General features: G+C 40.1%; 1 protein-coding gene across 3 annotated transcripts in view; it reads left to right on the top strand.

Moving 5' to 3' along the window:
- Positions 1-16,073, top strand: part of LOC134790482 (transcription factor Sp3-like) — a 28,862-nt gene continuing 12,789 nt past the window's right edge. Inside the window, exons 1-7 of one of the 3 annotated variants that reach the window (XM_063761286.1) lie at positions 1-682; positions 4,198-4,303; positions 4,738-4,913; positions 5,773-5,889; positions 6,904-6,978; positions 14,609-14,728; positions 15,403-15,513. In XM_063761286.1, the coding sequence (XP_063617356.1) occupies positions 623-682; positions 4,198-4,303; positions 4,738-4,913; positions 5,773-5,889; positions 6,904-6,978; positions 14,609-14,728; positions 15,403-15,513 (765 nt within the window). In that variant the 5' untranslated portion in view covers positions 1-622. Of the gene's footprint in view, positions 683-1,538; positions 1,675-4,197; positions 4,304-4,737; positions 4,914-5,772; positions 5,890-6,903; positions 6,979-14,608; positions 14,729-15,402; positions 15,514-16,073 lie in introns of those variants that run through there. The other 2 variants (XM_063761289.1, XM_063761288.1) reach the window with 2 other exon arrangements.

Here is a 16,073-nt window from a genome sequence, read left to right as displayed (position 1 = left end):
ACGTGGAGTCATGTGAACAAAGACTTGCAAATGCAACAGAGTACCTCGTGTACCCTTATCGTTTGTTTACAGACCACGTCTCGTTACCAGACACGGCTGGCGCGCCAAGCGGCACGACATGTGTGCATTTTTTGCCCGCCCAAGGAGGCCGCGGGCGCGAGGTTATACACCCATTATTACGTCCTTCCTACTTTCAATTATTATTATCGGGCGGCGGCGCCGCACCCGCGACGGGGAGGAGGAGAGAGGCGCAGCTGCTGCCTACCAATAATCGAGACCTGTCCTCGATAGAAAGGGACAGAGATAACGACCGACAAGCACAAAATAAGACTTATACTTGATTTTAATGCCCAGTGAAACTTTTCAGGTATCAAATTGTAAGTAAATATAATTATTGGTGAGTTTCGGCAACTTTCATACCCTCAAGAAGAAACGTCATCCCTGAAAAACATTTAAAACTGAAATAAATCCGACCGCGATAGGAGGCGGATCTCCGAAGTTTGCCGAGCGGTTTCGCCTATGCTCGTCAGTACGCTCGCCGCATTTTGGCGGCCGGTCGTGAGGATGGTGCGTTCCGTTCGCGAACAAAGAAAAATATTATTTTGCAAGTGTCAAGTGGATAATGTCGTCTGAGCCTACTAAAGTGGAGGTGGAATACATAAACGAGGATAAAACAGGCAAGGTAAATTGTTTGAAGTGAAAGGACGTAGTATTATTGTGTAACAAAACGGACGCCAGCGGGCAGCGGTCTCGTGTCGGCGCAGGGGGAGGGCGGGGCGAGTGCGGCCCCTGGCGTGTGGGGCCCGCCAGGCCACACGCAGGAGGTTGTGACCGCTTTGCAAGCAACTCCCTTGCCGAAATAGCATCAGCGTCCTCCTCCAGTTCCGCTTCCCACCCATTTACAATTTAACACCAACAATAACAAACTAGTTACGTGATAAGAGCATTGTAAAACTGTCAATAGAATTAACATTTTGATTGTACTCACTCTTGCAATGAAGGTCGCGGATGTCGCCATTTTTAAAATAAAACATGTTGATTGATTTATTGTTAAACTTGATCAAAGATTTTGATACGTCTTACGTACAATCCTGAGCGTAGGATATATTAATGATCACAGCATATTCAATACGTCTCAGATAACCTCTTCAACAACTGCATAAAATCAGTCACGCGATTTGAGGTGGGTGGATCAAAGGGCGGCGGCGGCCTTGCGTGCGACGACTCCCGGCACTCGTTAGGAAAAGGCGTGTCGACTTCAACTACTGCGATGTATACACTGAACAGTTGGAACTTTTGAACTTCCTTGAAGTATTCAGCAAAACTTATTTCGTAACTACGCGTTCATCAAAAATCTCTCAAGTGTCAGTCAATAACACGTTTTTTTGTACTTGTGAAGTTGTTACTACCGGAAGTTTTATTACTGAAGATAATAAAAAAACGAACGTAGTTGAACGAATGATTTGTCTATGATTAATGCATTTGTTGTTTGTTTTTTCAATTTTTTTCTTAATCTGTGCAATAACGGACATCTGTCATATTATTCATGTTAATTTGGCGAAAATTAAAGTTTGTTCAAAATTTAAATCTTCACCCGCTTAAATTATTTTATTTAACATCCATGGTGTCATTACTTAAGTGAAAATGGTTGCAGCACCAGTTCTGCAATACATGGTAAGTGTGTGTTAAAATAAACTTAGTAGGTATTTTAGTTTTGGTTTTATCTGAACAACCGTTACAGAAAAAAATTGAGCCTACATTTGTACTACAAAGGGTTCCCAGTGTCATTTTCCCCCTTTAGTTCACGCCTTTTAGCACTCATTGTGCTTGAGCGGCTATCTGTTTAGTAAGTTATGTCGATATATATGTCCGCTCCGCTAAAATATAATGTTCGAATAAAGTACTTTATGAAGCGGTACACTCATTACTCATTAATGAAGCCGGTTCGATCGCAAATTTGTGCTAATTAGTTGATAGCCTAATTTGCACTAACTAGTTTTAACTCAAAAATATTTTACTTGAAACTTTTAATTCAATACCTCATTTTCATAAGAACTTAAAAAAACATTAAAGTAACCCCTAAACATAGTATACTGAAATTTAAGAGTTGGAGGGAAACCTTTACTTTTACTTTAGAAATCATAACACTTTCCCAATATAGAGCTAGTCTGACTGTGCATTGAATATAATAGATGCTCTAGAGGCTTTTCACCTAGGACCAAGTCTGGCTGGCACATTAGAGCTGTCCCAGTGAATACATTATGCATCAAAATAGACTACAACTTATTAAAAATAACCAATTAACAAGCTAAACTGGTTGACAACAAATACTCACTATCAAATATGTTACTTAAATCTCTTAGAGCCCTTTTTTTATTTAATTACTTTCATATTTTATTTTGTTGATTAAGCAACATCAACATGTAGGTAAGATAATAAATATAAAACAAATTATTAACTGTCTTTTTACTGATTTTGAATGAACTAGTAATATGTAGAAAGCTTAATCCCTGGAGATGGACATAGCCTACTTAATTATTTTTTCATTTTCCCTTGGTGGCAAAGGTAAATGACACGGGTCAGAATCTACATTGGCAGAGCCACAAGCAGGCATAGTTAGTTTGCAATCATTAAGATTGATAGTAGATAACCAACTAGGTTAAAAAAGTACCCAGCTCTTGCACAATGGAACCATCAAGCTTGCTTCCTTTTCCCATTACCCGTCTCATGCGCTTGTTATTTGATCTGATAGATAGTAAAAATTATTTCAGATAAACTTTTTATCTAAATAGCTTCCTTACTGACTGGTAATAAGACTTAAATATTATAGGTTTTAGCAATTTTATTCAGTGTAGTACCTATATACTGAATAAAATTCTTGATTGAGCGATTGAAAACATTATGTTGTTGAGATAAGAGATATTAATACTAAGGTAACTGTCTGATGCTAATGGTCATCTACCGCTACAGAAAGTGTCTTAACTGTCTCAAGAAAACACTGTTTCATTACTGTTATATTTGTTAAATTATTTACAATTTAATGGCTATTCAGTCTTAGTGATGAATATGTAAATTTGATTAGCCACAATAGCCACACATACTTTGTCTGTTTTAAATTCACAAATGTAATGTACATCATAAATTGAATGCTCATACAATAATATCTAAGATATCTGTGTATCAATCACATGAAGAAACAACTAAAAAAATATTTTATCCTAACAATAAGTGGTCACTAAGTGTAACTACATTAGTCCTTACTTCTGCTAATATATGTGGCCTCTATCAAACTATGTTATTTATTGTATCTTCCTATTTCATGTTCGCTTTAATATAATACTAATTCATCTGCATAGTAATTATTATATTTATAACACGCTAACCATATTTTAATGCTAATATTTTCCTATTCACTGTAGCTTACCATCCAGGATATACTTTGGTGGGTTAAATTTATTTTGCATCATAGTCATAAGCTCATTCAATTTTAACAGGTTACTTTCTATAGAAATACCTATAGAAAGTGACCCATTTTCATTCCTCTTTATACTCTTGATTACATTTAAGGCCTGTACTTTTAAATAATAGATAAATGTACTTACTTGTGTGCAAGTAACTTTGTTCACACTGTGGGTCGGCCTTAGCAGTCTCTAATCAGGGACCGATTACCGGTATATTTTTCATACAAATTAACCGGTATTCAATTTCGGTATCTGGGTTGTTTATGTATATTTTTGCACTTAATGTAGCTAATCTGATCAATCGTTATCCTTACCTAAATACTATTCTATAATATCAAAGAAATAATGTGAAAGCTATGAGATATTTTGATTTTTAGTTATACCGGTAACGGTCCCTGGTCTCTATCTATACAATATCATTCTGACTTATTTTATTTAACCATCATATATTTCTATACCTATCAGGCTTTCAATAAAGCATCTTAAATAAAAAAAAATTGGGTCAGTTGCACAAAACCATCTATCATTGTTAAATCTTTAAACGGAAATTTCATAGCTAACTTGATCAGTCTGTCTAGTGTGTTTGGCTCTAATTCACCTATAATTATAATTTCCCACGTTATTACATGGTGGACTTTATTCCTATGCAATAAGGTATAAAATTGGTCATTTAACACTGGAGCATGGTGCTGCCTTATAACATTAGTAATAAATGTATACATATTTGGTATGGCAGGAGGGAAGCGGCCCACAGTCGCCCCTAGCGCTGCTGGCAGCCACGTGCAGCCGTCTCGGCGCCAACATGGGGCCAGAACAGGAACAGAAGGAGCAACAACATTTCAGTAAGTTTTAACTCTTTGACATGAAGCTATAATACCCAGCCATACAAATGAAAAATCCAGAATTTGCCACTGAACCTTGAACCTATAGTGCAGGGAATAGAGTTGATTTTGGTTTGGTTTGAAAATTGAACGAAACTAAACAAATGCGACTCTGTTCCAAATTGAATATGATTTAAATTTCATTGAACTGAATAAGTACTATAGGTAGGGCTTTGGGCTTTAGAAGATACAGTAGGTAGACTGATGGTGATGATCTAGTCAATATATCAGGCTAACTATTAAGTAAGCGCAAAATAAAGATTCAGAATACGAGTATAATGGAATAGAAGAAGGCCTTATTATAAACTTCTCGGTAACTAGAGGCTAGAGGAGATGACTAAGTAAATCTAGTTCGTTATAGTTATAAGTTACTAATTCTACCATTAACTTTCCAGGCCCACAACAACAAACGCAACAACAACAAGCCCAACAACAGGCTCAACAGGCGCAGCAGCAAGCCCAACAACAGGCACAACAGGCGCAGCAGCAAGCCCAACAACAGGCTCAACAGGCCCAACAACAAGCGCAGCAACAAGCGCAGCAGCAACAGCAGCAGTTGATACAGCAACAGGTACCGAATATAATTATTATAATACTGCAAAATGTGACGGCCATGTTTGGGTAGGTACTTGAAACTAAATTCTGTTTGTTAACTCTACAGCCTGGCAAAAAAGGGTAGAAATTAAAAAGTGGCAACACTGTAGTGTCGTCCCGTTCTCATAAATTGATTTGAAAGGGACAACACTACAGTGTTGCCACTTTTTAATTTCTACTCTTTTTTGCCAGGCTGTACAAAATCTCAGACCTGCTAGCATGAGTTGCGTTCTAGCGCGACTTTAAGTATGGACTCACGCGCGAGAACGCAACTCATGTTAAACCGGTCTGATACTAAAATTTTCAGACTGATTGTCAGATCTACTACCCAATCCATCGGGCTTTGTACACGCAGACGCAAAAGTATATTGGCATAATTATGGAAGGATTCATTTATAATGTGTTTAGCAATTTTGTGCTTGAATGACAGTTCTATTCTGTAGTATAATATTATATGTAGTAGATATTAGGCAATCAAAATGTTAAACAGTACTTAAATTCTTAGCCATATCTGCTTATCTCTATCACATTTATTTCGCAAATATTAGTATTTATCATGTCTAGGATCTAAAACTCCACTAATTGTAAGGCAACATATCAGACAAAAATATATATAAAATTGATTAGATTTGATAATAAGTGGAAAAGTGTCTGGAAAAAGACGTTCTGGTCGTAGAAAAACATGGCTGCGTAACATCCTGGAATGGACCGGAATCGGAATCGTAAGCTTTTTAACCTTGCCAAAGATCTGGAGAAATATTCAAAGCTGGCTGTCAACCCTCACTTGGAGAGGCAGTAGAAGACAGAGAATAAGTTGCATATTGCTTTGATTCCAGGTGCAGAGCGAAGCTGCCACTCTTGCAGCAATCCAGCAGCAATACCTACAGCAGCAACCGCAGCTGCGAGTCATCAGCTCCGCCGTCGTGCAGCAGCTTCGTGCTCAGGGGCTCTCTGTGAGTTGTTTATTGTTTCTACCAATATCAATCAACAATATGTGACGTTCCACGGCAAAAGGTATCATATGGCGTCTGGCGCTTACGTCACATAGCGCTTTTTATTTTTTATTTTTATTTTTTATTAATAGGGTTGCCAACAGAGCCAAATTATGTGTGTTTAGAACTTGCGGATAGTCGCCATCAGATAGATATATTGGAGAGGCAAAGGTACTGCACGGTAGACAAATATCTGAACAAAGCCTCTACTATCAAGACGTTAAATGCATAATCAGGTATACCTTGACCACACACTCGACGAGTGGTATGGGAAGTATGGCGGCCGATGGCGACTAGCGCGGCCACACTACGCCTCTGACTACTTCCCTCGCTACTTCCCACATGCCACTCGTCGAGTATGTGGCCGAGGTATTATTTTTGACCACTTTGGCTTCTCCAATTATCTGATGGTGACTGCACGAGTGAACTGTTCATGCGTGCGCACTCGCTGCCTGTAACAACTCAGCTGCGGTGGCAACAGGGTTCTTTAAGCTTCGACGAGTATCGATATACCAGAGGGCCTACCGCGAACCACGTTCGACGTGTTGCCTCCCTGTCGCACTTGTAAATTTGAACGTAAGTGTGACAGGGACGCAACACGTCGAACGTGGTTCGCGGTAGGCCCTCTGTGCCCTGTTTATCAAAAGCTTACTAGTACTCTTAGTAACTTGTAATACAAGTGGAAGTCCCTTTTTGACAACTTTTGTTAGAAAGGGACTTCCACTTGTATTACAAGTTACAAGCTTTTGATAAACAGGGCACTGGTGTATGAAGTTGCAAACAATTTTTTTGGTAGGGAGTTTATTTGCTTACCGAGTAACGTGGGCTCAATAAACATAAAGGACGAAGTTTTCTTCAGTGTATAAATCAGATTCTGCATACCGTATATTCATATTACGTTTGAGCTCAACCGGAATACACAATTATGTTAAAAGAGACTTTTTTGAAATTCTAACGGAGGAACTTATTTTTCAGGGAAATGAATTATCGGCGGCCATCGCGAACGCGGCGAATACCGTCCCCAATGGCATTCAAGTTCAACAACCTCAGGTATGCTCTAAGTATATTATGCTTTGTTTCATAAAAACATCGATACACTTTAATCGGAAACTTACAATCGCCAATCTGTCAAGATTGACGATTGTAAGTTTCCGGTAATTCTGTTTCCTTGGGTTAGGTTCGTTTGAATTAAGTAATTATTAGGAAGGATTATATTTTTCCTGTCCCAAAAATGTGACGTCATGGAAAGGGCCACTAGGAAAACGGGGTATAGGAAAACCTGTGACTAGATGGGAAGACGAAATAAAAAATATCGCTGGTCAAAACTGGATGCAAATAGCTCAAGATAGAGATGAGTGGAAAACTCTGGAGGAGGCCTTCACCTGCGAAGACGGGGTTCTTGCTAAATATTAACTTTAAAAACTATTCTAAAATGTCATAATTGCAAGAAATAAAAGGCTATTTTATTTTATTTTATTTATTTATTTATATATTTTTCCTGTCATTGGTTACATATCTTGGGTTTACTACTACTACATACTGTGGTTTTCAAGGAAGTTACAAACCTGACTAACTATGAGATAACTGCTACTATAAGCATGCTGGTACAAGTGGTACAGTCAACAACAGAGCTATGAATACAGGCAAAGTGCCAAAAATATGTATACACGACCTTAATATACAGGCAATAAAGTACTGTATACATATTTTTGACACTTTGCCTGTATTCATAGCTCTGTTGTTGACTGTACAATGTGTTTCACCAGTTATTGTAACAAAATATGTTTCATTGAATGGGACAGTAAAAAAAAAAACAATATATTCTCTATGTAGAGAATTCAACATATAACAATATTATTTTCACGCCACTGTTCGGAAATGTGGCAATAGATGGTCTAAAACCAAGCTGGAAAGTAGGCAATAGCTGTAGCACCTGAACCACCACTACTACAATGTTTCATTGTTATCATCATCTGTCATTGATGACGGTTCGCTACAGCAATAAGTATCATTTAAAACATAAAAATCAATAAAAGGTCTTTTTTGGTGCAACTTTTTCCTTCAAAAATAATATTAGGTTATTTATAGGACCACGGAAGAAAGAATGAGCGCGCCGCGCTCTGACGGGAAACGGCATGTGCCTGGATTAGTATGGAAACCTATGTCGCCAAAACGCTGTCACAAAAATTGGCCATATTTTTCTTATTTCGAAAAGGATTATGAGCCCTCGCCCATCTCAATAATTTGAACTTTACAGCAAAGAAAACTATGTCGAAAATGCACTACGATTTTTATTTTTGTAAATTGACATTTATGCTCTATTGCTTTACACTTGCATGGCTTTTCCAAGAGTGAATGCGATAGGATAAAATATTCGACTATGAGGTTGACACATGCGATAGGGATGTGCATGATTCGGTGTGATATCGATAAACGCTTATTAAGAGCGCTATTACATTTCGGCGTTGAGCGAGTTTAGGTATTTTACGCGCTGCGGCAGGCCGTGCGAGCTCAGTATGCCGATCCCTTCTACCACACTCGCACTACAATGATGGATTAAACATTCTTGATCCTTCGCGAAGCATATTGAAATCAACCATAACAACACTAACTGTACTTAACTTTTAAAGTTCTAAAACTGTTATTTGGTAAGTACGAAAATACTAAATGCAATGCAAATGTACATAGGGGCTGTTCATAAATTACGTCATCTATTTTTGACGATTTTTGACCTTCCCCACCCCTCAAATCATCCAAAAATCAAGCTTCGGATGAATCTGTTTCCTCCTACGTCATGTTACCATCATCCGATGTCCAGACCCCCCCCCCACTCCTCCCATTTGAAACGACGTAATTTATGAATAGCCCCATACTCGTACTTATGAAGGTATATTACTCGAAAGAAATTATAGGTACCTACTCGCTTATTTACATGTTTCGTCATTGCATTTGGTACCTATAGGTTGTAAAGTTTGTATCAACGAGGGTTTAAAAACGAACTGGTACTGAGGATCTGATGATGATTAAGGTGGTCACGGATACCAATCAACCATGTAGTAACATGATTAGGCTCGTTTGATTCGTCTCAACAAGATCTTTGACACTGAAGATACACAGGGTCTGATGATGGAGCTGGAAGGTGGCCACGGGTACCAGTCTATCATGTAACTAAACAACTTCGTGTTTGGGCTCGTTTGATTCGTCTCAACAAGATCTTTGACACTAGGTGATACTCAGAGACTGATGATGGAGCTGGAAGGTGGTCACCGGTAGCAATCAACCATGCAACTAAACCACTTCGTGTTTAGGCTCGTTTTATTCGTTTCAACAAGATCTTTGACACAAGATAGTACTCAGGGTCTGATGTTGGAGCCGGAAGGTGGTCACCGGTACCAATCAACCATGCAACAAAACCACTTCGTGTTTAGGCACGTTTTATTCATCTCAACAAGATCTTTGACACAAGGTAGTACTCAGGGTCTGATGATGGAGCGCGAAGGTGGCGACGGGTACCTGTCTATCATCATCAGCTCCATCATCAGACCCTGAGTAGTATCTTGTGTCAAACATCTTATTGTGACGAATCAAACGAGCCCAAACACGAAGTAGTTCAGTTACATGGTAGACTGGTACCCGTGGCCACAGTCCAGCTCCATCATCAGACCCTGAGTACTAACTTGTGTCAAAGATCTTGTTGCGACGAATCGAACGAAGCCAAACACGAAGTGGTTTAGTTGCATGGTTGATTGGTACCGGTGACCACCTTCCGGATCCATCATCAGACCCTCAGTACTACCTTGTGTCAAACATCTTGTTGCGACAAATCAAACGAGCCCAAACACGAAGTGGTTCAGTTACATGGTAGACTGATACCCGTGGCCACAGTCCAGCTCCATCATCAGACCCTGAGTACTAACTTGTGTCAAAGATCTTGTTGCGACGAATCGAACGAAGCCAAACACGAAGTGGTTTAGTTGCATGGTTGATTGGTACCGGTCACCACCTTCCGGATCCATCATCAGACCCTCAGTACTACCTTGTGTCAAAGATCTTGTTGCGACAAATCAAACGAGCCCAAACACGAAGTGGTTCAGTTACATGGTAGACTGGTACCCGTGGCCACCTTCCAGCTCCATCATCAGATCCTGAGTACTATCTTGTGTCCAAGGTCTTGTTGAGACGAATCAAACGAGCCTAAACACGAAGTGGTTTAGTTGCATGGTTGATTGGTACCGGTGACCACCTTCCGGCTCCATCATCAGACCCTGAGTACTATCTTAAGTCAAAGATCTTGTTGAGACGAATAAAACGAGCCTAAACACGAAGTGGTTTAGTGGCATGGTTGATTGGTACCGGTGACCACCTGCCGGCTCCATCATCAGACCCTGAGTACTATCTTGTGTCAAAGATCTTGTTGAGACGAATCAAACGAGCCTAAACACGAAGTGGTTTAGTTGCATGGTTGATTGGTACCGGTCACCACCTTCCGGATCCATCATCAGACCCTCAGTACTACCTTGTGTCAAAGATCTTGTTGCGACAAATCAAACGAGCCCAAACACGAAGTGGTTCAGTTACATGGTAGACTGGTACCCGTGGCCACCTTCCAGCTCCATCATCAGATCCTGAGTACTATCTTGTGTCCAAGGTCTTGTTGAGACGAATCAAACGAGCCTAAACACGAAGTGGTTTAGTTGCATGGTTGATTGGTACCGGTGACCACCTTCCGGCTCCATCATCAGACCCTGAGTACTATCTTAAGTCAAAGATCTTGTTGAGACGAATAAAACGAGCCTAAACACGAAGTGGTTTAGTGGCATGGTTGATTGGTACCGGTGACCACCTGCCGGCTCCATCATCAGACCCTGAGTACTATCTTGTGTCAAAGATCTTGTTGAGACGAATCAAACGAGCCTAAACACGAAGTGGTTTAGTTGCATGGTTGATTGGTACCGGTGACCACCTTCCGGCTCCATCATCAGACCCTGAGTATTATCTTGTGCCAAAGATCTTGTTGAGACGAATCAAACGAGCCCAAACACGAAGTGGTTTAGTTGCATGGTTGATTGGTACCGGTGACCACCTTCCGGCTCCATCATCAGACCCTGAGTACTATCTTAAGTCAAAGATCTTGTTGAGACGAATAAAACGAGCCTAAACACGAAGTGGTTTAGTTGCATTGTTGATTGGTACTGGTGACCACCTTCCGGCTCCATCATCAGACCCTGAGTACTATCTTAAGTCAAAGATCTTGTTGAGCCGAATCAAACGAGCCCAAACACGAATTGGTTTAGTTGCATGGTTGATTGGTACCGGTGACCACCTTCCGGCTCCATCATCAGACCCTGAGTACTATCTTGTGTCAAAGATCTTGTTGAGATGAATAAAACGAGCCTAAACACGAAGTGGTTTAGTTGCATGGTTGATTGGTACCGGTGACCACCTTCCGGCTCCATCATCAGACCCTGAGTACTATCTTGAGTCAAATAAATACATATAGAATGTCAGGTCGTTTCAAATATTTTTAATCCTGTCCGGTAGTTTATTAAACTGTACCATTATAAATTATAATACTATAAAAACAGTGCTAGGATCAAAGTCTCTCGTTGCGGTTTACACGCACACAGTATAGCGTTTTACACGGCGCCCGCCGCACACAATGATAAAAAACCTCGTCGTCGCCGTTGAAAATGTGCGGAGCCGACCGACACACGTCCTGCCTCTACAAGCTCTGCCGCGGCACTGAGCTGTAGAGATGGGTAACTCAGGAGTGATAGATAAAAAAGATATATATCTTTCTCTTTTCATGAATCACTCTTCTTGTCTTTACGAATCCGAATGTATCAGTATATCCGTACAGGTCTCACTCCCTCAGCAACAAATTACTAAAGCGATAAGCGATGTCTCGGTCGCGCGTCGGCCGAAGTAACACGAAAGAGCGACAGCGGTCGTTCGGGCGGGTTCGGACGCGTCATTCGCTAAATATTCCGCGAGAAGTAGATATAGTAAGTGTAGTATTTCTCGCTCGCTACTACTACTACTCTCTCTCTCACACACACATTCATAAGATGACGCATAGTCAGCAAGTGCCGATACAGTTGCGAGCGGGACAACTGATATATACGGATATAAAGATATAAAAGAGTGATACATATCCCAGTGATAGAAAGATATATATCACTCTTTTCTTTCTACTGACACATTTCGCCCATCTCTACTGAGCTGGCGCAGCGCGCGTCATCGGTAATATAGAGTAGTTTTCAAAAAATTGCCAAAAAATTATAGTAGAATTTCATAAACACTAATGTATACCAACAGTATAAGCAAACGTTGCAGATTGCTTGAGTATGAAAATGACTTCGATATTAAGTAGATTTTCGTAGGAATTGACACTTGTTTCGGAGAGAAAATCGAGTTCGTTTTACTTTGATTTTCTCTTTCTCAAAGGTATGTAGGAAAAATATAGTTTGATATGCCTAAAGTACAGGGTATTAGTAATACAAAATAGCCAGGTTTAGCAGAGTAAAATTCTCAACATTTCCAAATAAGAGCTCGCCATTCAGTGCTTCACGGGGTTTTTCGGAAACGACCATCAGAAAAAAAATCATTACTAATTTAATAAGTCCTTTTTCTAATATTTACAACGATATTTATAAAGATAAGAAGACGCTTTTACTGGAACAAGTACTCATTGTTTCTAATAATGAGCGCAAAGTCCTGAATTTCGTCGACTAGTATCATCAATTTTGCATTATTTCGACTTTTCTTGTAAGAGCGCTCTTAAAGATTAGTGTACACGTAAACTACTCAGGTTTTTTATACATATGTATTACTATATTTTCTGGCGACGATTAGGTACCTACTTACTTTTTAATAAAAAAATGCTCGTATTGAAAGTAATCAAGCCACCAACCACGCATATAACTGTAAGCGAGTATATAATAAAAACTGTTACTCCTTAGCACACCCCGCGTGATGTCCGCGTCCTCAGTTACGTGCTACATGTCGCGCAACCATCATCTTCCTTGTTCCTAGCGTTGTTCCGGCTATTTGCCACGGCCCGTGAGCCGGCCCGCGTCAGGCACGGAGCCTGGGGTCTGCTTGGAAACTTATCACAAGAATTGGCTTATGCACTCTTCTGTACAAAAGAGACTGTCATCTGGCCGTCCAACTCCGAGAGGAGACTTTACAGCTGTATTCGAACAATGAGATACGTCAAATACTAAATATTGAAACGATATGGGTCAAACAAGTGTCAAAAGTCTAGTCAAAGGTCGAATGTGAAGACCGCTTTAAGATTTGTCCAAGAGTGTGGAGCGAGCTTTAGACTGGCCAGCAAATACCCGGCAGTAAAATTATGTGACAGCTTAAAACTGACACCTTACCTACTCGTATTTAATATACAAAATTGACAAATATGTATCCATGGATGCAATACTATAAGAAAAACTTTAAATCAAATAATCCATTGAATAGCAATAAATAAGTAAGAACATATTTTGTACATAATATAAAATGTGCATAAGCGACGACTTTTTCGATATGATCATCCAGAGGCAAAACAAAAATAAATTATTAAGAACATGTATGAACATAAAAAAAATCGAACTGTGTATTTATACGAACATCGACATCGATAACATTTTAGATATGGTCCTCGCACTGTGGCTGAATAGCGCACCCGTACATGACTTTGACGCTAAGTAGATATCAACCTTATCTCATTTACATAAATTTGATTTTTGCACTAAACAATCCAAAAATCCTTGCGGAAACCGAAAATGTAAAAAATATTGAAATATTACTTGAAATAATACTTACCGATGATATGAAATGCCTCCATATCTAACATTTATTGTTCGGCTAGCGTTTTTACACTCCAAAATGGAGCAGCGCGGCATATTTGTAATTATTTCTAATTTTTCCTGGAATCGTTTTCATATCTGACATCTCAAAAGCGCCATACTGAATTGACACACGACTGACAATAGTCTGTGGTGAAACTGAGTACAATAAGGCTTAATCATGCCACACGCTATAGATGTACGTTTCACTTCTATTACTTCTTTGTTTTGTGTATAGGACCAATTTCTTGTTTAAAAAAAAGAAATGTCAAAACCATTCAGTTAATTTTTTTTAACAATCATCCATTCAGTTCACGCTTAAGGCGTTTTTTACTTTTGAAGCTGTTTGTGTTTTTTTTTAACAAAAACGCTTCTAAGTTTAGAGTCGGTTTGAAGCAAATAACAGAAAAACGCCTCTTAAAAGTGATGAAAAAAGTAAAAAAGGCGGGATCTGAAAATACGTACCGAATTGGATAGTGTAAATTGTATTTGATTAAAAAATACAAGAAACACGTATCAACGCTCGCTATAAAAATGAGTTAGTGAAGAAAATGATATTCTTACGCTGACGCCTACCGAAATTCAAGAGACAGCACAGGCAGTGGCTAGTAATTTGCTACCAGAGAAATCGCGGGATAGTACTTAATAGTTATGCAAATGTTATCTTATTTCCTCGCAGTAGTCGTGAAAAGCACTATGTAATGCCTCGGCCGGAAACGCTAAAGATGGACTCGTATTATTAGAGGGCCTCCACTAACGTGTCGGCCCGCAAACGACTCGTCCATCTTTTAGCAGTTTTCCGTCCTCTCCTACAATGTACTATTGTATAATTTTAGGTTATATCAATGCAGCAGCTACAGTCTCTGCTTGGCGGTGGAGTGGTTTCGAACGGCGAGGGCGCCACCTACCAGAACACTCCGCAACAGTTGCTGCAGATACATCCACAGCTATTACAGGTAATTTACAATCAGCATTATATTATGTTAGAATGAGAACTAGTATTAGCAGGTTATCTTAGCATGAATAGGTATACTTTAGCGGGCCTGATATGGTATACCATATATCTACAAACAGCAACACTCTTAACTGTACATCGGTGGACCTTATTACAAAAGGCATAAGGTCCACCGATGGACAGTTAACAGTGTGGGCGATGGTACGCGTCAAACGAGTTACATGGCGGGTTCACACAAAACGATCTGCCTTGTGAGGAAATTGTCGCGCAAAGCAGCTTGGTCTGTGTAGATGTAGATGAGCCTCGGCCGAAGTAATCGCACGCGCAGGTGCGACACCTCGGACGAGCCACGTTTTCATTGACCAAGTTGCTTTGGTAACTGCTGCCCCACAAGGCAGTATTTGTATGGCAAGGCTCGGAACCGGTTTTTTCTTCATACAAAAATACCAGTATTATTACGTTCTTTTTCGTTCTTTGGTTTATTATTTAGTTTTTAATGGGACAATTTAATAATACGAAGTTGTTTCCTAAATACATGATTGAGTCCTACGTAAAGAGCATAAAATAATTAAAAATATTGAGCTATTTCGGGTTTTACAAAAAAACCGGTTCCGAGCCTTGTTGTATGGATCCGTGAGGTGGTATTAGTGGGTTTACGTTCGGTTCTGTTTGCAGCAACAAGGCGGCGTGTACGGCGGCTGCCTGGTGGGCGGCGGCGTGCAGCCCATGCAGGCCGTCACCGTCGACGGCCAGGACGCGCTCTTCATACCCGCGCAGCACTCGCAGGTTGGTAACTAACTTGTACTGATATGCTCGACATACTTGTATTTCTGCAACCTACGTCGTTACGGCCCGGCTACGACTTTGCGCGATCGGCGGCGGCGGCAACCGTAGGTGGGAACGAAAGACCCGATCGCTGTGTCCCGTTTTAATCTATGGCTGCCGCTTTCCGCTGACGCCGCCGCGCGATGTCATGACCGAGCCGTTAGGCGTCGATCTCTGCTTGACACTACGCTCAGCGTACGGGTCACTACATAAATAATGTTGAGTTTCCAATGCTTCCAACATGGCAGGTGTACCTTTAAACCATACGACGCCCACCAGATACAGATGTAGTGCATAATTGTTTCCATCCTATTTTCTCGAAACGTTCGTATTTGTCATGCTACTTCAGTCAACCTCAGAACATTTTGTACAGAGACTGACTGAAAAAGCATGACACGTTCGTACGTTTTCGTGAAAATACGATGGAAAATAATTATGTACTACATCTGTGCCAAGACCAACACCTTAAAGTCGGTCAACACCACTTGCTTGATGCAATAGACATTGATCTGGTTTTGGAC

Source organism: Cydia splendana, chromosome 5 (genome assembly GCF_910591565.1).
Source record: "Cydia splendana chromosome 5, ilCydSple1.2, whole genome shotgun sequence".
NCBI lineage: Eukaryota > Metazoa > Arthropoda > Insecta > Lepidoptera > Tortricidae > Cydia > Cydia splendana.
The sequence above is the reverse complement of the archived record's forward strand: the minus strand, read 5'-3'. Positions and strand labels throughout refer to the sequence as shown.